A 27,042-nucleotide genomic window follows, 5' to 3' on the forward strand; every position below is an offset into this window, starting at 1 on the left:
GGAGTTTTATTTTAAAGCCAAAAACGCTTTATTTCAAAATTCCCCCCAGCTGGGTGCACATCTTCAAAAATTTTCAGATCACTTCATTTCACTGAACTGAACTGAAACATTTGTATATTATATATGGAAAATTCACACCCTGTGTACTCCTCATGCATGTCCATGTTACGTTTGCGATACTGTCGTTGGATTGAAAATGTTCAACTTTTTCTTATAACTTGTATACGGTTGATTTCTTGTGCATACATTTGGGCGTTTAAAATTTGTTTTCCTTGGCAATAATTTCCAATCAGAAAAATGTGTGTACATTTGCATTGTTCCAATTTATACATGTCCTTGACAAATAAAAAACCAGTTGGAAACTTTAGCACGCAGTTTTTGTTCCCTGATTCTTTATTTTTATGTATTCACTAGCTGACCCGGCAAACCTTGTATTGCCCATTTTAATTGTGGCTCTTGCACTACGACACTTGGTTTAATCGAGATGGTTTTAAATTTCTCTCTTCTTATAAAGCTTATAAGAATTTCACAGTTTTTCTAATGTTTTTTTGTTTATTTTCATAACACAGTCACCCTGCGAACAAATTGATCATTAGTTTTGATATTTTTTTTCTTTCGTTAATTAGTTATATGTCTACTCATATACATTGGAAGGCCGGCTAAAGAGGCACGTTATCTTCCATTTGGGGCATTTGTTCCCATGTGTTTCATGATTCCACATGCTTGACTAAGAAAGGAAGGTCCACTATTTCGTAACAGTGTAATTCGAAGGCACAGCCTATTATTAAAAGAAGGAAAAATCTCATATGAACTATGCAGTTTGGTTGCTAGTAAAACCTTTATCAGTGTAATTACGGAAAAAAATCTACCATAGAGTTAACAGTTCAACTGCCATAAGCTACACAACAATTCCACTCGAAAGAAAAACCTTTGATTAACCCGTCTTGGTCATAGTTAGAAATTTAATTTCAGAAAATCGCCGTGACTTCATTTTTCAACCGATATTTACAAAATTTGGAATGAAGACCGCGCTACATCCATAGTTGCATGGAAAAATATCAAAATGGTTTTTTGGTTCTTGGGGTTTGAGTTATTGAAGGGGGGTCAAATAGGGTCAAAAATGGACCAACTTCCTTTTAATCACTGATTATTTGTGAGAAACACATGGAAAAAGATTGCAAATGTGTTCAATTATCGTTTTATAATTGCAAATGCATTGTTTGAGTAAATTGGGATTACCTGGTTCTGGTTTCGGATGTTCTGGGTCACGTTTAGGGTGCCTTCAGGAGACACATTTCGCAAGTTCCTGACACCTGACATTTTGCATAGCATAATTCTAAAAAACACATTTGTCATGTCCCATTCTACATAGTGTCGCAAATCAAGTATTTGGGAGGAATATTCAGAAGTTTTTGGACATATTGACCACCATCCCGGATGTTTCGGGAACCTGGGGCTACCCGGAAATAGTGGCCTTTTCCCGAACAATTACGAAACTTGGATTGCGACACATCCAACATCATGATTTTGCAAATCAAGAGTGTTGGAGGTGAATTCGGAGGTTTTTGGACAATGTGACCATCAGAGGGAACACCGTCAAGCTCGGTATGGAGGGTTTCCGCGATGGTCAATCGGAGACAGCTGCCGGAATTCCAGGGGTTTTGTACCTTTCGTCGCCTGCAATCACTTATTATAACCATAATAAATATGAATATGGTATGGAATTCGGAAATTCCCATAAAAAGTCCAAGGACAATTATTTTCTCTTCGACATTATTTTATTTAAATTTGATCGGAAAACTTATTTGTGAATTCTTTTAGAAGTTTATTCAAAATTCTCGAAATCATTTTTGGTTTTTATTTTATGTTATTTCAACTTAAAGCTAATTCTACGCTTAAATATTTTTTTGGGAAATTTATTTGGCAATTTTTATAGAAATTCCAGCGGTAGTATTTGGAGGAATTATTCGTAGTTCCTTTATAAGTTTCTTCAGGAAATAATATAATTATTTCAACAGCAATTTCTGAAATTCCTGCGGCAATATTTAACAAATATTGTCGTAAATCGTTTTAAAGTTATTTTGCCAAATTCATCAATAATTCTTTTGGCAATTTATTTGGGAATTCATTAAGCAATTCTTCCGCGAATTTATTCAATATTTTCAGAATTTTCCAGACATTATTTTCAACTTTCCTGCGACAACGTTTTTGGCAATAATTATAAAATCCTTTCAGAAGTACCTACTTTTGAAAATTTCTTTAAAAACTCTTCCGAAAAATAATTTGAAATTTATTTTAGGCAATTTCTAGAAATTCCTTCATAATTTTTTTGAGGGATTTCTCCAGCAATTACTACTCCAGGAATTTCTCCGGCGATTCCTCCAGAAATTTCTACAGGAATTCCTCCAAAAATACTTCCAAGTATTCCTTCAGATATTCCTTTAGGAATTCGTCCAGGGATTTCTCCAGGAATTTCCGCAGTGATTCCTCAAGAAACTTCTCCAGGAATTTATCCAGGGATTCTTTAAGGAATTAAAATTCCTCCAGGGCTACCTCCAGGGATTCCTCCAGGGAATCATCCAGAAATTCCTCCAGGGATTCCTCCAGGAATTTCTCTAGGGATTCCTCCAGGAATTCCACCAGGCATTCCTCCTGGCATTCCCCCAGGAATTCTTCCAGGGTTTCAGGAATTTCTCAAGGAATTGTCCCAGTAATTCCTCCAAGGATTCCTCAAGGAACTCCACCAGCGATTCCACCAGGAATACCTCCAGGGTTCCTCCAGGAATGTCTTCAGGAATTTCTCCAGAGTTCCTTCAAGAATTTCTCCAAGGATTCCTCCAGGAATTTCTCCAGACATTCCTCCAGGAATATCTCTAGGGATTTCTCCACGGATTCCTCCAGGAATACCTCAAGGGGTTCCTGAAGGAATTCCTCCAGGCTATCCTCCAGAAATACCTTCAGGGATTCCTCCTGGGATTCTTCCAGGAATTCCCCCAGGCATTCCTCCAGGATTTCCTACAGAGATTCCGGAAGAAATTTCTCCAAAGATTCCTCCATTAATTCCTCCATTAATTCCTACAGGGATTTCTCCAGGGATTGCTCCAGGAATTCCTCCAAGGACTCCTTAAGGAATTCATCCAGGAATTCCCCCAAAGTTTCCTTAAGCAATTCCTCCAGGGATTCCTCCAGGAATACATCCATCGATTCCTCCAGGATTTTCTCCAGGGATTCCTTAACGAATTTCTCTAGGGTTTTTTTTTCAAGTATTCCTCCAAGGATTTTTTTTCATGAATTTCTCCAGGGATACCTCCAGGAATTCCTCCAGGGCTTCCTCCAGGGTTTCCTCCAAGAAATCCTGCACGAATTCTTTCAAAAAAACCGGAGATCGACCAGCCAAGGGCTGAAAATTTCCTTAATAAAGCTCCTCCTCTTCTTGGCGTAAAGTCCCAACTGGGACATAGCCTGCTACTCAGCTTAGTGTTCTATGAGAACTTCGAGGAGGACGAGGAACTGAAATGAGCGGCGGACTTCACTGGCTTCACCCTAGGGTCACGACTGGAACCAGGAGACGGACTAACACACTGCAAAACTCTGGCATAGTTCTGCAGGTAGTTTACCATTGACATATACGTAGGCATATCATCATCGTCTGAATCGTCACCTGCCGCACCACCAAGAACATTGGCAACATTGCCACTGTCCAGCCAGGCACAGTAGCTCTCCCACTCCTTCAGCGTGTGCGGATCCAAACGAGTAGACAGCTGGTAGACCAAAAGCGAATCCCAGGAACTGGTGTCTTCTCCAAGTCGCCTCAGGACAGAAATCTGCTGCTCAAACCTGTCCACCAAGTTGAGTAGCTCGTCAGCCGATTCCTTCTTAATACTGGGTACCTCAAACAACGACTTGATGTGGCACCGTATGAGCTGCCGCTTGTTTTCATAACGTAGTTTCAGCGCTCTCCAGGCGTCGCGGTATCCGTCCTCGCTAATTGAAATAGACTCAATGATCTTGGCAGCATCGCCCTGTACTAGCCCCTTGAGATATTGAAACTTTTCGACATTACTGATTTCGACACGACTTCCAATTGCAGAATCAAATGCGTCACGAAAAACGCACCAATCGGCGAGTCTTCCACTGAAGCGGGGAAGATTGATTTCTGGAAATCGAATGTGACTGGTGTGTGTGTGACGGGTTGCGCGGGAGGAACATCTGGTTGAGCCTTTTGATTGAGACGTTTCGATAGGCATGCACGCAACATGTAGTACTTCATGTCGAAATTCATGCGATCTTCTTTGTAGTCTTCATCGTGCGATGCCTCAAGAACACATACAGTATTACGATACTCCTTAGCTATCTCTTCAAGCCTGTCTAGCCAAGCTCCTAGCAATTCCTGTTGCCCTGTTTTATCCTCCTTTGCAAAGGTAATTAGCAATTCAAGTGACTCCCACAAGTGATCTCTAGCCTTCCTCAGGACCAAGGATCGGTATATTCGCCTCACTTCATTCATATTCACTCCTCTTTGCTGAAGCGAATCGAGAAAGATGCAGCAAACGGATCGTCATGATCAAACACGCAACCCCATCACCAGTGGGAAGCGATAAGCCAGCTGCTTATGAATATTCGTTGCCATTCGTCGCAGTTTGGATCGCAAGCGAATGAATGAATGGCGAATGATGAAGAATGCTGGTGAGCGATCGAAGCGGCTATTATCATAAGTAAAAGAGAACTTCTGCATGTAATGCATACAGGGGATACTCAAAATAACTGGGACAGATAAAATTTTCACTTATCAAAAAATGTTCAACTCGCTGTAACTTTTCGAAAAGGGCATCAAATATTATCAAATTTTCACTGTAAGTTCAGCAACTAGTTGTGTATCAGTGGTCAAAATTTGGAAAAGATCGGGACATTCTACACGAAGTTATAAAGGTTCTAGGAAAAGGTATAATTATCCAATAGCCAACTTTGAGCTGTTATATCTCAGGATTCAATGAACCGAATGCAATGAAATTTTGATTATAACTTCGTGTGGAATAACCCGATCTTTTTCAAATTTTGACCACTGATACACAACTAGTTGATGAACTTACAGTGAAAATTTGAGAATATTTGATGCCCTTTTCAAAAATTTACAGCGAATTGAACATTTTTTGAAAAGTGAAAATTTTACCTGTCCCAGTTATTTTGAGTATCCCCTGTACATTTTTACTGTATTGTTGTTGAAATGCTAGATTAGCAAAGAAAATAATTCGAAAACATCAAATATTCGTATGCACAATATCAATCGCATCACTCACGAATCGCATTCGCTTGCGATGCGAATGTTGACGAATGAGTAATTTCCAAGTGTGGCTTCCCACCGTTCGCCGGAGTTTGCTGTCGTCGCTGACAAGCATACACACGAACTAAAGCGACAACCGTTCGCTGCTGACTGTCTTCGAATATGGAAGAAGATGAAAAGTGGAAATCAGGTACCCTGCTCAGGACATCTGCTTGCTTATCACCCTCAACCTTAATCATTGTCTTTACGGTGGCTCAACGCGATAGTCGAAACGAAACGAATTTCTTTCCGTGCCAGCAATAGGCTCGACCTAAGTGGTGCGAATAGAAACGGTTTTATTTTTCAAGCTAGCTAACACACACCTACACACTCCCGGCATACAGCTTGTAAACACGCACGAGCGTTCAATTTTCTTGCAACCACCTCTCTCACCGCGGTTGTCAAACACGCCGTCGCGACGCTATTCGGAAAAAGTAAACATGATCAATCCATCATTATTCCGATTTATTTCTCGTGTTCAAAGTTTATTATTTTCCATTCGCGATGGAAATTTTGATGGATAGTTGTTACAAAATTAGCTAAAATAGGCTCAAAACAATGTTTATCCTTCTCCTCGCATTCAAACGGCTTGACAGCGGCAAATGGAGATAACAGTTTTAATTATATCCGCAGCTCCTAGATAACAATACTCTTCAATCAATCACACAGGTTCAACAAGGCTTAACATAACCTCCATCTTCAATGTTTGGCTCCCGATGTTTGGCTCCCGATGAGAGAGCATATTGAGTCAGTCCGCGACACTCAGGGCTCGACCAACCGAACCGACTAAACGAGACGACGAACAGTCGTACCTCACCGACACCGACCGGTTAACGAACCACGACGCGAGTCGTGTGCAATGATAAAGAAGCAGCGTAGGTACTCACTCAATGACGGCAGCAGCAGTCGATCCTTGTTGTGGCTGGCTGGCAGAGAATCCTCGGGAACAGCGTGGAAAATGAAACGCGAGCAAACGAACGGCAGTTCGCTCTTTGCTCTGCTCTCGCCGACGCACACAGCAGCGGCGCAGGTAGCATTGAGTTGTCCAAAAAATGTCTCACGAAACCTAATGTAAGCCTATCCATATACGTGAGAACAAAAGATGTTTACAAAGTTCTTACAGATAGACTAACACGGGAAATCTGAACACAAACCACTACCACACAGGAATTTGGATTGGTCAATACACGCAAATAATCCTCGGTCTGCGTGGGGAATACACACCAACAACTGAACGGCGCACTATTCTCTTCTCACTTGGATGGCCTGTACCACTCAGCCGCAGTGGTCGGGGTAGCCACCACTAAATACACTCACAAGTGCCGTATCTTCTCTGCTTTCTTTCCCCACAATACACTGGCACTGTACTTCGTGATCCAAGTTGGATCTCCTTCACTCACACACTCTGAAACCTGGCTGAATCTCGTGGAAATTTCTCGGCACAAGATGGCCGCCCTTGAACTTCTCTTTTCTTTCGGTGGCGCTTCGAGAAATTTCACTGCGCAATTTCGGATATCGACCGAATTTCGTCGATTTTTAGCCACTTTCGCACTTTTTTCACCGTTTCTCGCACAATTTTATGTGGAGGATTCAATTTCACTACACCTTGTCGGTGTCAGCCAATCCTTGGCGTAATTTCACAGTAACACGAGTCGGACGGATTTGCACTTTTGCATACCGGGAAAACGACCGAACCGAAAATCCGAGCCGAAGGACCATGTAAAATCCAGAATTTTTTCCGGTCCCGGTCACAGCTCACAACCGACCAAATCTCGGGAACCGGCCTTCGAGGGTTTCGCAGCGGACTTCGAATATGGCGGACTTCCAACTCGCGGGGAATTATTCGGACGGGGAAAAATAACGAAAGAACGCGCCCGAACAGCTTTACTGTTTGCAATAGACTCATTTTTTTTCTGTTCTGACTGGGTTACACAGGTTGTCTATAGGGCACTACATGAAATTATCTCCTTCTCTTTCACTCCTACAGAAATTTTGTAAACAACAAGGCCAAGAAACGTCAAAATCCCATACAAAATCAAAGCAATGCAGTGCCCTATAGTTGTGGTAGTGTAAGTTTACTTGGAAAGGAAAACAAGTTACATCTAGTTCATTAGGGTAATTCAAAGTAGTTAACGTATTAGGGTAGGTCAAATTTTTCTAAGTTAGCGAAAGTTTTTTCTCTTTTGGCCAGTTAACAGAAATCGTTTCAGTTTTCAGTTTTTTTTAATATTATGAGGAGAGCGAACATTTTTACATGTTTGATGAGCGCAATTTTCAAATTATCTATTTAATATGACAGCAACATTTTCCCAACTAAGTACGCGACTCTTTTATTATGAAGAGCGACGAAGTTTCATATGGCTATCCGATGAGTGAAGTTTTATGAATATAAGATCGCCGCCTCGATCGCCGCTTCTATTTTGGGGAGCCGACAAATTAATGTTCTGTTTTTAATGTATGAAGAGCGCAATGGTCTCATCTAACATTCAAACTCGTTTATTTTGTTTAAGTACTTCAAAATTGTCTCAATGTTTTCAATTAGATAAGATATTTTATCATCTTAGATTGCAAATCCTTTATTTTAAATGGGTAGACAGACATTCTCACATTTTTATCAATTTGCGATGAGAGCAATTTTCTAGTATAAATAGAATATAGTTAAATTGAATTAAAATTTGTCACATTTTACTTGATATTATGAGTGCAAGTTTTTCATCTGATATCACCACTAGTTTTTTTTTTTATTTTATGAAGTTTCCAGCTATTACACCACTTATCTTTGAATTATGATATGTATTTTTTTCCGACCAACAAATTTGATAAATTGAAAACTATTACACTATTATTTTTCAAATATGATTAAACTTGTCCAAACAAAATCATAAATCCGTAATTTCATATATTACATTGTTAATGATATATTTTGAGGGAATTTCTACGACTGAGATCGCAGCTCATTGAAAAGCGAAGGAATTTTCACATTGTTATTGATTTATGATGAGAGCTGTTTTCGAATCTGAGATAGCCACTTTATATTTTGGGAACTGAAAAATCTATTATCCTTTTTTGGTATAAGATGAGCGCAATTTTAACATCCAAGACTAACACTTTTTTGTGAGCGGGAAAATTGTCTAGTTTGCTTTATTTTGGGAACAGTAAAATAGTTAAATTGAGCGCAATGCTTGAATTATTTATATGGGGGCGTAGCATCATAAGGGGCGCAGCTATTTTGAAAACTTGGGTAACCAGCTCTGATTTTAGCATGACAGCACTGTATGTGAGGAAGCATTTCTCTATTGTTAACGTCCACGCTCCAAATATTATCTTCGCACCACCAAATCTTGGAGTTTCTCCAAGAATTCCTCTTGTTTTTTTTTTAAATTCCTCTAGGAATTCTTCCAGGAATTCTTCAAGAATTCTTCCTGGAGTTTTTCCAGAAAATTTTCCAAGAGTTTCTTTTAGGAATTCTTCCAAGAATTCTTCCGGAAAAAATCCAGAATTTCTTTTAGAAATTCCTCAAGGCATTCTTCCAGAAATTTCTCAAATGATTCCTCCAGGATTATTTCCAGGAATTTCTCCGAGGATTGCTCCAGGAATTTCTAGGAAATCCTCCAGGAAGTCTTGCGGAAACTTTTCCAGGATTTTTCCAGGAATTCCAGAACTTCTTCCATGGATTCCTCAAAGAATTCTACCAGGAATTGTTCCACAAATTTCTCCAGGAATCCCTCCAGTAATTCCACAAGGAATTCCAACAGAAATGGTTCCGAAAATTTCTCCAGAGTTCATTTAGAACACCTCTCAGGAATTCCTTCAGAAATTCTTCTAGAAATTCTTCCTGGGATTCCTACAGGAATTCCCCCGCAGAATCCTGCAGGATTTTTTGATAGGGATTCCTCCAAGAATACCTCCGGGTATTTTTCTAGGTATTCCTACCGGGATTCTTCTGGAGAATTCTTCAGAATTCCTCCGGGCACTCCTCTAAGTATTCCTCTGAGGATGCTTCCGGGGATCCCTCCAGGAATTCCTTAAGGGATCCCTCCAGGAATTCCTTCGGGGTTTCCTCCAGGGATTCCTACAGCAACTCCTCCGGGGTTTCTCCAATCATTGCTTTAGGATTTTTTCCAGGAATTCCTCTGGCAATTTCTTCAGAAATATCTCCGGGGATTGCTCTAGTGATTTCTCCAGGAATTCCCCCGGGGGTATCTCCAGGGATTCCAGCAGAAATTGTTCCGAGATTTTTTTCCGGACATTCCTCCAGTAAATCATCCGGGGATTCTTTCAGGACTTCTTTCGGGGATTCCAACAGAAATTCTTTCGGGAATACCTCCAGGAATTCCTGCGGGATTTGCTCGAGGAATTCATGAGATTATTGCTCCAGAGAGCTGTTCCTAACGTAATGCAAAATGAAGGTTAAGGAATTCCTTTGGGGAGTCTTCCAACAAATCCTTCGGGAATTCCTTCAGGATTTCTACCAGAGATTCCTAAGGGATTTTCTAGGGAAGTCTCCGCAATAATTCCTGGAGGAATCCCCAGAGGAATTCCTGGAGGAATCAACGGCGGAATTCCTGTAGGAGTTTCTGAAGGAATCCCGGTAGGTAAACATATAGGAAACCCCGGAGGCATCTCCAGAGGAATACCTGGAGAAATCCATGGAGAAATTCTTGGAGGAATCTTCGGAAAAATTCCTGGAGGAGTCCCCGGAAGAATTCCTGGAGGAATCTCCGGAGGAATTCCTGGAGGAACCCCCGGAGGAATTCCTGGAGGAATCCCTGGAGGAATTCCTGGAGGAATCCTCGGAGGAATTCCTGAAGCAATCGCGGGAGGAATTCTCGGAGGAATCTCGGGGGGAATTCCTGACGGAATCCCCGAAAGAATACCCCTGGGAGAATCCCCGAAGAAATCCAGGAGGAATTGAGGAATTTTCTAAAGGAATTACAGGAGGAGTTCCCGGAGGAATCCCAGTAGTAATTTCTGGAGATATCGCAGATGGTATTACTTGAGAAATCATAGAAAGAATTCGTGGATGAATCTCGGACCCGGAGGGAATTCCTGGAGAAAATCCAGAATAAATTCCTGGAGGAATCTCAGAAGGAATTCCTGGAGAAATCCTAGAAGGAATTCTTGGAGGAATCCCGCAAGAAATTCCTGGAAGAAAATTCTGGAGCAATAACTGAGGGAATTGCTGAAGGAATCTTAGAGGAAATAACTGAAAAAATCCCGGAGATATTCCGGAAGAAATTCCTGGAGAAATCTCTGAGCGATTCTCGGAGTGAATTCCTGAAGGAAACCCCGGAGGGAGTTTCTGAAGAAATGAACCAGGATTTTTTTGGGAAACAAGGAAATTTCCATAAATTGCGTCACGCTTTGAAGGGGAAGCGGGACTCAGAAAACTGTGACGACGACCCATACAACAATTTCAGAGGTTTCATACAAAAAGTGTGACATTGGGGGGAGGGGGTGAAAATGGCCGAATGTTTATTTGATTTGACTTAATTTATGGACGTTTCCCAAAAGAAAGAAATCCTCAAGATATTTCTGATGTAATTGGGTTTTTAAATTAAGAAAAAATCAAAGATTTTTTATTTTTAAACAAAAGAGCACCTTTTTCTGAGCCGCTATGATTTTTTTTCAGATTTTTAGAACTTTATTTTGGTATCTAAAATCAATTTCAAAGAGATTTTTTGAAATCACCTTTTGACAGCTGGGCAACTGCTTGACAGCTCCGCTCAGTACAAAATGCGACGAGGGGTGATTCGACAAATTGCACCCATACAAATTTCAAATTGATTTTTAAATAGGTTCCCGGGCACCAAAATTGATGAAAATTTGGATTTCGGCTCAGTTTGGCAAGCAGATTCAGAATATGGAATTATCTCAACACCACTAAAGAAGCCAATTCCTGGATGTATTCCAGGGATTTCCTGGAGGCATCTCGGAAGAACTCTTGTTGAAATTCAAGTAGGAACATTTTAAAAATCGCATGATTTCTTGTCAAATTCTTAAAAAAGAACAAAATAATTATATTTTACTGAGGATTAATCCTTAAGGAAACTCTTGGTGGAATTGTTGAGGCAATTCTAGAAAGAAATTGTTTCTGATTCAGCTTCCGAAATATGTAGCAAAGTATCCGACCGTGTGCGCTGTTGTTCGGGAACCACTGTTGTCCGGAAACATCATCTTCTGGAACACTAGTTGATGCCAAGAAGCGATCATTGAACGGAGAAACGAAAGTACCCAAAAGTGAGTTCATTCCACCCAACTTCGAGGTTGCGTGCGGGAAGCCAATTTTGAGTTGATGTTGAGGTAGGCATTAGTTTGCTTTTAGGCGTAAACGCCCAAAGTACCTAGAGTCTGAGTTTTTTTTAATTACTCAACCGTCAGTTAAAATTACGCAACTTTCGGTACAAAGTATGTCACTTACACAATTTTGGCTTCCCGCATCAAACTCTCAAAGTTGGGTTGTTATGCTCGCTCTGACAACAATATTAATAATAAAGAGAGCGAATGAGGGGATGCAAAAAAGAACTCAAAAGTGAGTTTAAAAATACTCAATTTTGGGTTCTCTTGTTTTTCACCCATACATGAAAAATAGTTATGAAATTCCATTTGAGCTCTGTGCAAAACTATTTACCACTACTGATCCAAAGGAGGATCTAGCATACCTAAGAGAACTGTCATCCATACTCGGTGTTTTGGTAAAGGGTTTGTGATGGTTTAGGGTGGTATCTGGAGAAGCCTGGTGTTTCAAGCGGGAATATTAGCATTTTTCTACATGAATCTTGCAAGGAAGAGCGAGGGAATCGAGATAAGCAGGCCTGGATTAAGGATTGTGGGGGCCCGGGGCCCGGGCGGTTATGAAGGCCCCTTAGATCCGGCTCTGATTACTGGGAACGATAAAGCCAGTTAACCCAGTGATCGTATAATATGTTACATAAGATGTTAAAGTGGAGGCGATATGCATACATTTTACATGCGCCTAAATTGAGGCATGCACGCATATGGCCTCCACTTTATCATCTTATGCAACATCTTATACGATTACTGGTTTTCTGGGAAGTAGACGAACTGGCTAAACAAGGGTAAATCTGGATGACATGGGAAACGGAATGGCATCAAAACCGGTGTCACAGACTGTATCCGTCCGCCAGTACCGAAGTAGCTCTTCGGGAACCTCTGGTGAGCTGAAATCGCAGATTTAGTGAGATAGGGAGCTCTTTTCCTATGCTTAGGGCTTCCGTCTACTGCGTCTCGGTACTTGGCAAACATCTGAGGACACTTGCTTTAGTTGTCCAGTGACCCTAGCTCCGGGACATCCATGGACACACGTGGCTAGCGCCGTGTATTTTGAAGTAAAACCTCTGCTGACCGCTCTTGATAATCGCCTGCCAGTCTTCCGTTGTTGAAGCGATGCTCGAAACCTCGAAATTCGTCTCATCTGCTGTCGACCGTCATTGCATACCGCCTGCGGATCGCTCGTTTGCACCATGTGCTCACCACCGCGGAATACCGCACCACTGCTGCTAAGAGCAAGTGCTCAGGGTAGCAGGGATTTACAGTCCCGGGGCCTGACGACGCCCCCGCTTGCGAGTCAGCCGCGTAGTCGCCGGCTAAGAATAGGACTACTAACCCCAACTTAAAGTGTCAAGCGACCCGTGCCGAGAAATGAGTGATAGAGGGGGTGAAAAATATGCTCGATCGTTAACGGAGCTTGTGGGGTACCTGGGCACCCTCCACAGTACATTGTCCCTTACCGCGTTAATGCAGGGATCTGGCGTGGCGGACCTTCTTTCCCGTGCTACTCGTGGGTTCAAGCATGAAGAACAATAACAATAATCAGAATACAGAAGGTAGCGGTAGTGGTGAGGTCAACCCCTTCGCAAGGAGTGGGTCGATGAGGTCTCCGATTAGTAGAAGTGAGGAGATAGGAGCGGGAAGCAGCGTACGCAGTTTCAGCGTGGGTGCTCCGATCCCACCGACAAGCCAGCCGGTGGTGATCATGGACGGAGCGTGGTTGATCCGATTAACCAAAGACATGAGGGGATGTCCGCGATGGATATTGCTGTGCAGCAGCTCGGCAAAATCATCGACTTTGCGTCCACGAAGTCCAACATTAGCAAGGACCTGGAAACGGCCCTGTTGCGACTTCGTAAGTCGATTGATGATGTCAAGCAGAATCACGAAAATCTCGTGAAAGCTGCGGCATCTGCGGAACCGGCTAAAGCAAGGGATACGAAGTCTATCCAGACTGAGGCCTTCGCTTTCGCCGGCAGTCCCAAAAGTGCGGCGGGTGCGACTGCTTGTCGTGACAAGCAATCGCAGAAGCGAGTAAGGAAGCCGTCAGGTGAGGAGCTGCCTGGCGGCGCCCGCAAGGCTAGGCGGGTAGTAATCCCGAAGATCGGCAGTAATGCTGGCAAGTCGGACTCCAGCCAGGCGTCCCGGAAAGGTGGGCAGGGTGGGCCTAAAAAGGCTGGCCCGTCCCAGTTGGAAGGGAACGGGGGTTGCGACCGATGATAGGTCCTCAGGTACCACAGGTTAGGACGAACCAAGGGGAGGACCCTCCTTGGACGAAGGTGGAGCGGAAGAAGAGGAAACATTCGCAGGCAGAGGTTGCTAGGGACGCCAAACCGCGACGGCATAACAGAGCAGGTGCCAAGCGCGACAAAGGCGACTCGCTCGTCATCAAGACGGAAAAATCTAAGTACTCGGACGTCTTGAAGGCGATGCGGAGCGACGCCAAGCTCGGCGATCTCGACGTGCGCAGTATTAGACGTACTCGTACGGGCGAGATGATTATCGAGCTCAAGCGCGACAAGGAGCGAAAGGGCGCCGTCTACAAACTGTTGGTGGAAGAAGTCCTGGGCGAAGATGTGGAGGTGAGGGCTCTGACGGCGGAGGCGGCTCTGAAGGTGAGGAACCTGAACGAGTCAACAGACGCCGAGGATATCGTCATGGCACTGCGGCAACAGTGCGAGGTAGAGGTGGCCGCTGCAGCCATGCGGCTACGGAAGGGCCTGGCAGGGACTCAGGAAGCTTTGGTTCAGTTACCTGTGGCGGACGTCAAAATGTCCATTAAGATAGGGAACATAAAGGTGTGCTGGTCAGTTAACCATCTTTTATTTATTTATTTATTTATTTATTTATTTATTTATTTCATTCCGTCAACGGACGTAGACTAGTACATTATACATATACCTATTTTTTTCTTATTTCTTAATGTTATAGAAAAAAGGCAGCCAATTAAACACCCCATAATAAATTATAAAGTTTCCATAAATAATTTGAAAATTGCCAATAAATAAATAGGGGTGGAAGCAATAATAAACTATGAAAGTTCCATAAATAAATCAAAAAGCGCATAAGTAAATCAAAACTTCCCATAAATAATTGATTTACGAGCAATAAAAAAGGCCAGAATTTCCACAAATAAATCAACAATTGCTATAAAAAAACTACATTTTTTTCAACAAAAAATTTCGAATATCCAGCTTTTTACGCTGTGGTAAGGGGTGATTCATATTTGACAGGTGCTGCCGACAGCCCTTGCAGCATCATAGTATCCGAAAATTTCAGTTCACTGCTCTCGAATTGTCAAAAATTTTCTCCTATTGTTACCATTGTTACCTTCACAACAAAACTAGCTTATAGGATGTTGGAATGATGAGAATTAAATATTCTAAGTAATATCGAACAAAGTTTGATTCCCTTTCAAAATTATAGTGACGCTTTATTATTTCTTGAGCGACTGCTTGCCTGAATTTTCCACGCATCGAGATAGGCCAAGAAATTTCTTGCGATCTCCGTACTACCCATTACCAGTAATCCAATCAAGATCGTAACGAAAATCTGAGGTTGTTAGAAATCTAATATGAACGTATAGCCAGAAATCTGTCAACGATTTCAGGAGTTTGCGGAGTTCACAGAACTGTGTCCTCCAAACCACGCTTGATCCGTGATCGACCCCTACGGAATTGATGCAGGTAGCGTTCCTAATTCTACCGGTTTGGTTATGGGTTGATTGTGTCCATAACCAAGGTTCCTTGGTGTCAACTGATTATTTGCTGATGCTAACAATGGTAACATCGATGGTGAAAATTTTTGACAATTCAGGAGCAGTGAACTGAAATTTTCGGTTGCTGTGATGCTGCAAGGGCTGTCGGCAGCACTTGTCAAAAATGAATCACCCCTCATCACAGCGTAAAAAGCTGGTATCCACAGAAAAAGCTGGTATATCACAGAACTATTATGATAGAAAGACTGAAACTATTTATGTGTGCCATTATACAGACAATCGCTTGCTGTCCGAACTCGCTAACGCTCGTCGGACTTTAAGGAGCAAATGGAGATGGGAGACGTTGAAATGTCAATCCGACTAAGAAGGGGACCTTCCGGGACGCAGGTTTCGGTTATCAAGCTCCCGGTGGATGCTGCCGACAAGGCGTTGCGAATTGGCAAAGCGAAAGTCGGGTTTTCAGCATGCTCACTGCGGGTTTCTCAGCAACCGGATATATGCTGCAGATGCCAAGAGTTTGAACATCTGGCACGGAACTGTCGAGGACCAGATAGATGGAAACTGTACAGGAGATGCGGAGATGAAAGTCATAAATAGTCATAATTACTGGTGGCCCAAAATGTCCAACATTCAAACAGCCGATGTCCGGTAAATCGCAGTGGAGGTAGTGCAAATATATCTCAACCACTGTGATACCGCGCAGCAATTGCTGTGGCAACCCACGAAGGAAGCCAAGTGCGACGTAGCAATCATCTCGAATCCGTACCGTATCCCATCCGGAAATGGTAACTGGGTAGAAGATGAAGCTGGAACCGCTGCGATTTGGACGGTTGGAAGATATCCCCTGCAGGAAGTGGTGTATCGCGCGATAGAGGGTTTCGCTATAGCCAAAGTTAACGGCGTCTACATATGTAGCTGCTATGCACCCCCACGCTGGACGATAGAGCGGTTCAATCAGGTGCTGGACCAAATATTGGAGAAACTTGGTGACAGGAGGCCAGTCATCATTGCTAGCGATTTTAATGCCTGGGCAGTTGAGTGGGGTAGCCGCCTCACAAACCCCAGAAGATGGAGCCTGCTAGAAACAGCATCCAGACTGAACTTAGTTCTAGCCAACGAAGGATCCACAAGCACCTATCGAAGAGAAGGCAGAGAGTCTATCATCGACGTGACGTTCTGTAGTCCGGCTGTAGTGAAAAGCATGAATTGGAGAGTCTACGAAGATTATACGCATAGCAATCACCAAGCGATGCGATACCGTCTTGGAGAACGGGTACAGACGGCGGCACGTGTGGATGATTCCAAAGGACGGAAGTAGAGGACAGAAGCATTCGATGAAGAAGTGTTCGCAGAAGTTCTTCGGTATGAACGCAATATGCTGAATCTGAGTCTGGATGAACTGGTTTTGGTTCTCGTTCGAGCTTGCGATGCAACTACCCGAGCAGAAGAGAATAACAACAGCATAACAAAATGCGTTATTTTGGCAAAATAACTGCATAATGGAATTAGTAATTTTCATGTTATTAACATAACATATTGCGTTATAAACTTGTCTGTCATAAGCGGCAAAACAACAAGTCACATAACAAAAATTTGTTCCTGAAAAATCAATTTAATAACATATTTTGTTAGTGGCAATAACAACTTAATAACAGTGAATTTGGGAAATATTTCAATAACAAATTTTGATATTAAAGAGTTATTGATAACATTCCGAAAGCAAAATTAGGGTAAAAACTAACTTTTTTTACTCATTTTTGGGTAATTATTTTAAGTGTGTTATTCTATTTTTAGAAAATAATAGGTCACATAAAAAAAATCGAATTCATTATAAAACTTACAAACATCGACGGGATTTGAACCTCCAATCCTGCTATCGTAAATTTCCAGTCGCCTTTACCAATGAGGCTATCACAGCACTTGCAGTGAGGGACGATAGAAGCTTTACTGGTTCTACGTATTGCCAGTTTCCCTATTCCCCCTTCATGTTTGCCAGTCGCAGGACAAAAATAGACAGAGATTTGAATGCAAGATCAAACAACGAACCTCTCTCTCTTACCAACAGCGCTATCGCGGCGCGCAGACATGTGCACTGTAACACTAATAACAGTGGTGGCGTTCGCAGGGCCCGTCGTCGGCTGTTTCGGAACAAAGAGAACGACGAAAAAGTTGCTAGTCGACTATTTATGATTGAGCTTCGTCATGGGGTGCATTTTGGCGGCGACAAAGATCCTTCCCAGACGGAGATGATTTTATTTAATTTTTTGTTTTGTTCGCGTTGTGAGAACGGCGATTATACACGTACCTACGTGAGCGAAGGTAAAAGGTAATTATATCATATGCCGATATGATTACTTCTGCAGATGCTGTTTAGTTTTATTCTGTTTTAGATTATTTTTAGTAATGAAAAAAGATATTTATGGCATAATGTCAAACAATATATGATCGAATAATAATAGACCGAAAGAAAAAGGTTATAATAGACAAATGCAATCATCAATTGAGCAGAATTGTCTGTATAGTTGACATTTTTATTGATTAGAATTATTTAGTAGGTACCATATTTGCTATCTCCACTCTCACTAACATTCATTACTTCGTAATACATAGTCTGTTCGATACTTTTTGACGTTATAATTAGAGGTTAGAATAGCAGTACTGTTAAAATGACATATAAATTCAACTAAGTTTATTCAATTTTGAGATAAAAAAAACTCATTTGCAGATGTATCACTTTTTGAAGCTAAAATTTTACTTAACCTATAAGATTTGGGAATCGTAGAAAAGTGATAGGAATTTGGCACCGTAATGGAACTGGGATATTGAAAGAAGGAAATTAATACAAAGATAAACATATCAATAGCTATGATGCTATATTTACCCAAAACTCAAATAATAGCAATGAATAAAATAAAAAATACGGAAGAGTCTGATGAAATTTCTAGAAGTTACAATGCCTTTATTTTTTACTTCATAAGGCTGATACAAATTTCGATTTTCTCTTATGTCACCGCCCCCCTGGAAAATTTTGGTCGAAATTCAACATTTTGAGGGGGGACACCAATAAATTATTCAAGAAATTTTAAAATTTTAAGGTGAAATTAGAGTTGCACAGAAAATTCCTTAACAAATCCGATGAGTTTATAGATTTTGCCGAATTGTTTGGGTATTTCTTCGTCAAATACATTTATTATTTATTGTCCTCCCCCTTAGCGAGCAAACGAGTATTGTGACAAAAGAAGAAAATGGGATTTGTTACGGCCTAATATGAAACAGCAGACAATAAAATAAAGAAGGTAAACTATGTAATGGTTATATCTGCGATAAATTTTCTCCGATTTTGACAATATTGATCTCATTTGATCCAGATTAATTTTTTCCATCAAAAACAAATCCGACTGAACCGATCTGGTCATCGTGAGTTAAGAAAAAACCCGAATTGCCATACACGTGGAATTTTCCATAGACCAGCTGCAATTGGCTTCTTTAGTGGTGTTGAGATAATTCCATATTCACAATCTATACATGCCAAACTGAGCCGAAATCCAAATTTTCATGAACTTTGGTGCCCGGGAACCTATTTAAAAATCGATTTAAAGTTTGTATAGGATCGATTTGTTGAATCACCCCTCGTCGCATTTCGTACTGGGCGGAGCTGTCAAGCAGTTGCCCAGCTGTCAAAAGGTGATTTCAAAAAATCTTTTTGTAATTGAATTTAGGTATCAAAATAAAGTTGTAAAAATCTGAAAAAAATCATACTGGCTTAAAAAAAAGGTGCTCTTTCGAATAAAATGAAAAAATCAATATATTATTCTTAATTTAAAAATTCAATTGGTGATTGGTACAAATTAAGTACCTTACCAAGAAAAAAAATGTTAAATTTAAATTTATACGTTCAATATGTAGTCCGACCAAAGTCTTACACCGTACATCAAACCGTTATTAATTAGATTTTGTTTTAGATTTTATAGAGGCATTTTAAAATCTTCTCCTGTGTGGTAGGGATAGGATTTTTCAAAACACCATCGTTCTTCTTCTCCTTCATGCACCATCAAATCACCAATAGCATATCTGCCCAGCCTAGGCCCAAAGTATTGACTTCAAAGTAATCATTACGAAGCATAAATGTCAATTTCTTGATTTTGCTTTGGCTGACCAAGCCAAGGTTGACCGTAGCATTTTCATAATTCAAATCTCAATTTGTTCATCGAGCACATGTTCTATTGTGCTGCACGTGGATGTCAAAGCGTTTTCAACAGTGTAATTACGAAGCATGTTTCACGAGAGACCATATTTTTTTCAATACGCTAACTCCAACAACGCCGATATTAGAATAGAGGAGCTTAGAAGCAAAGGGGTGTAAGTTACAAAAACCCACTTTCGAGTAAATGAGCTTTGAAGTTTTTCACCAGTTTTTCATCCCATTCAAAATGTATGGAGTTTCAATATCAACCCAATTTTCTCTGATTTACTGTAATTTTTTTAATCATCATAAAAATAATCTTTAAAAAGTTCCTGTGAGCTTGAAATCTGAAGATTTTTTGATATGTTCAGCTCAAACTCGACAAAACGGTCACTTACACCTCTTTGCATCTGGGCCCCTCAATAGCATAAGAATATGTTCCAGAAAATTTGGACTTTTGGGAATACCGCGTAACCCAATCGTTCTATTCGCATAACCAATCAATAAAAAAAAAGATTTCTTATTCAAACGAATCGAAGTTCACTTAAAGCGGTTCAAAGTTGAAAAAATATGAGTACTTTTCAGTTTTGAGGGTAGCCGGATACGCTTCCGGCATTCTACGCAATGAAAAACAAGCAAAACTGCAGCCCCTCAACAGCAATTGAATGTTTTTTTTTTTTTAATTTTTCAATTACATAGAATAAAGCTGTTTCCTTATAAACATTTTCTGATCTTTTACCTGCTATCCATCGACTTTTTGCTCTACAAGCAATGAAAAAAAAAACGAATACTTAATCAAATTTCTCATTTTTTGTAATATAGCTAAAAATTTAAATTATTTCATATTCTGATATAATTATGTTATTTTTGCAACTGATTATTTTGTTCAGTTGCAAAAATAACAAAGTTATAACAGAGTTTGTTCTGATTTATTTGTAACAAAACTAGTTACAAAAGATTATAATATATTTTGTTATAATTTAGTTTGAAAAAGTTTGAAACAGCCCATGTCATAACAAAATTATAACATAATTTGTTAGTTATATCACATTAAGATATAATTATGATATATTATTGTTATGTTTATCTAGTCGGGTATGGCCTCCACTTTAGCATCCTATTCTACATCATATATGACTTCGTGATGGCTGAGAATTCTATATATTTAGACCAACATGTGAGAATGCGAACTTCAGTTTCTCTCTTCCCTAATAGGTGTATTTTCAACTATTCATGTACCTATCTTTCAAATAGATAGATCCGACTTCATCCTCTGGAACGACAGGGAAAACATGTGAAATACAAAATATTTCTGAAAAATCCCATTTAAAACCATCTACAATTTTGGATTCAGCTGTCTGTATTAGCTTCGTTCAAACAAGTTTATTCCATAAGTTTGACATTTTTATCATTGAAATTCACATGTCAAAGGCGGAATCTGGAACGTCCCTTTGAAAACCTTAAAAACCTTCAATATCGTCTGCTATGTTCTCGTTTAGATGTATGCAGGGTACTGCGCCACTTGGGCAGTGGCTGGTATTTTGGGTACTTTTCAGCTACAACTCAGTCAATTTCAGAAATTTAGCAAAACCTCGCGCCGCCCAGCAGGGACTTTGTTTTGTACACATTACAGCACCTCCATGTCACGTAATATACCACACCTCTTATCAAATGTGATACCGTAAGCGTACCATACTTTGCGCACCTAGGGCCTAACTTTTCAAAAAATCGTTAAACAGTTTTTCTGGTGCATTATGCAAACTTTTTCCCACGGAATACTAGCTAGTGATATGGGGCATGCACTTTGTCTCAGTTTGGATGTAATGATAAATGGAAGAGGAAGACACATTGATGAGTGAATATGCAGTTGCTTTCCCTCAAATGCTGTAAATGACGTTGTAGAATGACGTAGGTTTTGTTTCAAAATTTGTTTTAGTTTAGATAGCAATACCATAAAGTATTTGTGCACTCTCAATAATACAATAATAACCAAACTTGTTCCACAACAGAATGTAATATTGAGATGTTATTTAAGGGCTGCATACCAATTGCTTGGTTATAACAAAATAAGATTGTCCAACAAAACATGTTATGGAAACGTAATGCCTTGATGATTCAATAATAACAAAACAAGATATAAAAACAGGTTTTGTGATTTCGTAGTTATTAATTTGATATTCCCCTCTGCTCGGGTATGCCGAGGAAGATACAGCCGTGGGACTTCCGCCGACCAGTCTACTGGTGGAATGGGAGGATCGCCGAACTCCTTCGGAACTGTCTTCGAGCTAGGAGGAGAATGCAACGGGCTCACACTGATGAGGAAAGGCAAGAGCGCAGACCTTTCTTTAGGGCGGCAAGAGCGGCCTTCAAAAAAGGCATCAAGCTCAGCAAAGCAGCTTGCATGTAGGAACTCTACCGTAACGCGGACGCAAATCCATGGGGAGATGCCTACAGAGTAGCTATGTCAATGATAAAAGGCCCAGCGACCCCACCAGAGAGGTGTCCAGGAAAGCTTAAAGCCATAGTAGATAGAACTGTTCCCGCAGCACGAGCCACCGGTCTGGCCTCCCACGCCGTATGAGGAGGTCGCCGCTGATATAGAGGAATCCCGTATTTCCAACCAGGAGCTCATCACGGTAGTGAAGAGCTTAAAAGCCAAGAAAGCTCCAGGACTAGATGGCATCTCCAACTAGGTATAAACAGCAATCCAACAAAACCCGGATATGTTTCGAACCACATTGCAGAAGTGTATCGACGACGGAAACTTCCGCGATCGTTGGAAGCGGCAGAAATTGGTTCTGCTGCCGAAGCCGGGCAAGCCACTCGAAGATCCATCGGCGTATAGACCTATATGTCTGCTGGACACGGCTGGAAAACTGCATTGACAGGCATTGTTGCGTACAGCTTTAGTACGCTTGATGCTGAATGGAACTTGTTCGGACTCGAGAAGAAACTTCCTTGATAATCGACTTCGGTAATAGCCGATCAAAGCTGAAATATATTGTTTCATTATGTATCGCTGTAAGTTAGTTATCTGTACCTTATTATCTTACAATTGATGTTTCCGTAGAGTACTAGCTCGCTCCTCTTGTACACCCACAACTATGTACCCGGGTAGAGGTGAAATACTGACGATCAAACCGTGATATTGGTTTGATTGATATAAGAGATAAAAGATCTGAAAATAATATCTGAAAAACGTTCCTGGAACATCTGAACAATATCAAAATTTGATATTTTAAGATCAAAAGAATAGCTCGCTGCTATTGGTTAGATCTTACAAAATCTAAACATGATATTATAATGATGTTCCAGGAGTAAATTTTTGATTTTATTTTTAGATCTTTTATCTCTTATGTCAATCAAACCCATATTACTTTTTGATCTCCATATCAAGATATGCTATTATTGAGATTTTTTCCTCTACTAACCTCAAACGACCGTACCTGCGACTTGTAGCATACTATTGAATACAGGATAATTATAAATAATAAAACTATCCCTTGTCAGGAAAAACCATAGTTCATAAAGCTACAACATTGTTAACGGTTAATTATCATTTCTTTTGTTCAACCGAAAAACCGTTTATCCAAGAACATCATAATAGTAAATAGCAACTAGCCTTAGCCTTAAACTTTCCCGCTATAAACAAACCATAAACATTATGTTGTTATTGTCTACTTTGTTTTGCTTACCTGTTTGGGTCTCGTGCCTGACCCAACCGTCAACAATAGTCTAGGTAAGAAATTGTAAGCTAGATATAAGCAAGAGCCAAATAAAGAACGATGTCAATCTTGATTCTAGAGACAGTGCGTGTTGGACATGAAGTCCATTTTTGAGATCCGAAACTCAAGTATACGAAATGGCGACCTGACTTTAAACCGGCAATCTTCGAATAGTGAATAAAAGTGAAAATATCGTGGTTCGGGAACACTATAGTGAACCAGCAAATCAACATAATAGAAGTTCGTGTGATCGCGGGTACGTTTGTCGTCCTCACCTTTATCGCAATCGGCTATTTGTACATGCGCGCACATAATAAATTTTGGACCGCAAAAATACGCCAAACAGCTCAATCAGAAGTCCAACTTAACAACATACATACGCAGTGAAAATAAATGTGCGTGCCCGGGTAAACGAACAAATGATAAAACTCGCGTGTGGAATCAGGGGCTGTTGGCCCGTAATAGTGACTTCAACGACAGAAAGCAGCACGGTACTGTGGATTTACCGGCTACTTGTATTCTACCGGTCGCTTCAGTATGGCCTCCAAAGTAGCCGTTTTATAAAAAGAATAACTTCAAAATGTTTTTAAACATTTTTATTGTATGCGCTATTCCTCGTTGCCACTAGCTATTCAGCGACATTAATTTTTTGACAATCAAGTTGATTTTTATATGAAAACGGCTCATTTGTAACGGATACTCAAGTAACCGGTAGAATACAATTCATTCATTTATTTAGTGAACATCAAATTCATGATAATACTGATTCAACAATTTGTCGCCATAATACTCGATTTGCAGCTGCAGCTCTCCAACGTCGGTCACGCCCAACACTCGCCAGATCACGCTCCACCTGGTCCGCTCATCGTGCTCTCTGCGCTCCACGCCTTCTTGTACCTACCGGATGGTTAGCAAACACCAACTTTGCAGGGTTGTTGTCCGGCATTCTTGCAACATGCCCTGCCCATCGTATCCTTCCGGCTTTGGCCACTTTCTGGATGCTGGGTTCGCCGTAAAGTGCAGCGAGCTCGTGGTTCATCCTTCTCCGCCACGCACCGTTCTCCTGCACGCCGCCGAAGATCGTCCTTAGCACCCGTCGCTCGAAAACTCCGAGTGCTTGCAGGTCCTCCTCGAGCATCGTCCATGTCTCGTGTCCGTAGAGAACCACCGGTCTTATTAACGTCTTGTACATGGTACATTTGGTGCGGGGGTGAATCATTTTTGACCGCAGTTTCTTCTGGAGCCCATAGTAGGCACGACTTCCACTGATGATGCGCCTTCGTATTTCACGGCTCACGTTATTGTCAGCCGTTAGCAAGGAACCGAGGTAGACGAATTCTTCTACCACCTCGAAAGTATCCCCGTCTATCGTAACATTGCTGCCAAGGCTTGTCCTGTCTCGCTCAGTCCCACCTACCAGCATGTACTTTGTCTTTGCCGCATTCACCACCAGTCCGACCTTTGCTGCTTCACGTTTCAGGCGGGTGTACTGTTCTGCCACCGTTCCAAATGTTCGGGCAATAATATCCATGTCATCCGCAAAACAGACAAATTGGCTGGATTTCGTGAAGATCGTACCCCGGCTGTTGAGCCCGGCTCGTCGCATAACACCTTCCAGGGCGATGTTGAATAGTAGGCAGGAAAATCCATCACCTTGTCGTAGTCCCCGTCGAGATTCAAATGAACTGGATAGTTCACCCGAAATCCTTACGCTGTTCTGCACACCGTCCATCGTTGCTCTTATCAGTCTAGTCAGCTTCCCGGGAAAGCTGTTCTCGTCCATAATTTTCCATAGCTCTGTGCGGTCGATACTGTCGTATGCCGCTTTGAAGTCGATGAACAGGTGATGCGTTGGGACCTGGTATTCACGGCATTTCTGGAGGATTTGCCGTACGGTGAAGATCTGGTCCGTCGTCGACCGGCCGTCGATGAAACCGGCTTGTTAACTTCCCACGAACTCATTTACTTTAGGTGAAAGACGACGGAAGATGATCTGGGATAGCACTTTGTAGGCGGCATTCAGAATGGTGATCGCTCGAAAGTTCTCACACATTAACTTGTCGCCTTTCTTGTGGATGGGACAGATTATCCCTTCCTTCCACTCCTCCGGTAACTATTCGGTTTCCCAGATCTTGACTACTAACTGGTGCAGACAGGTGGCCAACTTTTCCGGGCCCATCTTGATGAGTTCTGCTGCGATACCGTCCTTACCAGCCGCTTTGTTGTTTTTGAGCTGATGGATGGCATCCTTAACTTCCCTCGGTAGAATACAAGTAGCCGGTAAATCCACAATACCACGTCTAGAGGAAGTAGACTCAACTACTAAAAGCGAAGAACACTCGATGGAACAATTTAGTGTTAGTGACCAGCTGATCTATCTGACAATTATTGCATCACTAGTGATTACAGTCATAGTGATTTCCATCTTTGCCCTGTACAAATACAGGCAAAAAAAAACAATCAAACAAAGTAATCCAAGTAATCATCGCGACGGCGCAGGCCAACGCAATGAAGAATATGTAGTAACCGCAACTAAAGCAAAAAAATACGCCAGCGCTGTCTCGCGATCGACGGCATGCCTACAATAATTATCACAATAACAGGGGCGAACGTTCGCAGCCAGACCACCCTGTGAGACGCTACAAGGAACGCAAAGAACAACATACATTTCCAGGGGCGAACGGTCAATCCTGACCACCCTAACTGCAACTGTGGTAACAGTCGGATGAGAACCAGGTATGAAACAGTGAAGAAAATGGTTATAATCATTAAGGTAGTGAAGTTAGTGTGATTTGTGATGTTAAATAAAATTTCAAACTTAAGCACAAATTTTCCCATTTAAAAACTGGAGTAGGGGTATTAGGGGCATAATGGACACCCGGGGCGAAATGGACACCCCTGTTTTTACCGAAACCGTTGACTTTTATGCAAAACTTTTAATGCATAAGTGTAAAGGAACAAGTCATTGTTCTATTTTTCAAAAGTACCATTTATATTCTTTCAAAATGACCAAAATATCATTGAAATTGTAGTATGTTTTTCATATGGTGGATTTCTTATAATTTCGAAGCAGCAGCAAATAAGGTATTAGAGTACAGTGGGGCAAAAGTTCGAGTGGGGCAAGAGTTTCTTTTGAAGTTTTCAAGCTAAATTCAAATTATTTCTTTCGGGTGTCAAGGTTGTTCGAAGCCTTTTTGAAAATGAGTCTTTCACTCCAAAAATTATGAAAATTGATCAATATTTCGAAAAGTTATGACAAATTGTTGGTTTTTGATCAAAAAATTGTAATATGCAATGGTCCTTCCAACGCATGGAATGGAATTGTAATAAAATCGAACTCGATATTTTATTTTTGGGCGCAACTAGGTATATTTTGAAGATGCTTTAGCATGTATAACTTTTTGCAAAAAAGATTTGGAAATCATATTTTACACATAGTGGGGCAAAAGTTCGAATTGTGGGGCAAGAGTTCGAGTCATGTGGTAACTTTAGGTAAAAACTTAAAATTCTGCAAAATGTACATGTTATCTCTAAAAATGATGGAATCAGTGAGAAAATTCGATCAAAGTTAAAAAAAATTGTTGTTTTATCTGAATTTGGCGAAAAACTACTAATTTTTGGTGTAGTAAATTTAACCCTGATTTGGGTAAAATCCAGGTCGAACTTTAAAGTGTATTCCAGTTCCAACATCGAATATTAATTGGTTTCAGATATTCCTATTACCAAAGTGTCAAAATAGTGTGCAACGGCTAGCGAAATTCCACAAACACTAGATTCGAACTTTTGCCCCAGTGGTGGGGCAAGA

General features: G+C 41.0%; 3 protein-coding genes across 6 annotated transcripts in view; all 3 read right to left on the reverse strand.

Moving 5' to 3' along the window:
* The window catches only part of LOC134288115 (uncharacterized), a 65,097-nt gene extending 38,776 nt beyond the window's left edge, over nt 1-26,321 (reverse strand). Inside the window, exon 1 of the mRNA XM_062851863.1 lies at nt 22,360-26,321. Coding sequence (XP_062707847.1) covers nt 24,100-25,020 — 921 coding nt within the window. The 5' untranslated portion in view covers nt 25,021-26,321 and the 3' untranslated portion in view covers nt 22,360-24,099. The remainder of the gene's footprint in view (nt 1-22,359) is intronic.
* LOC109398163 (F-actin-uncapping protein LRRC16A) overlaps nt 1-27,042 on the reverse strand; it is a 632,161-nt gene that overhangs the window by 34,277 nt on the left and 570,842 nt on the right. The gene's annotated exons all lie outside the window — the stretch shown is intronic.
* LOC134288113 (uncharacterized) lies at nt 5,258-10,727 on the reverse strand. Its single transcript, XM_062851861.1, has 2 exons — nt 6,095-10,727; nt 5,258-5,591 (listed from the first exon to the last, which is right to left on the reverse strand). Exon 1 carries the CDS (start codon nt 10,725-10,727, stop codon nt 9,789-9,791), a length of 939 nt encoding a protein of 312 aa, XP_062707845.1. The 3' UTR covers nt 5,258-5,591; nt 6,095-9,788.

This window comes from Aedes albopictus, chromosome 2 (assembly GCF_035046485.1).
Source record: "Aedes albopictus strain Foshan chromosome 2, AalbF5, whole genome shotgun sequence".
NCBI classification, from domain to species: Eukaryota; Metazoa; Arthropoda; class Insecta; order Diptera; family Culicidae; genus Aedes; species Aedes albopictus.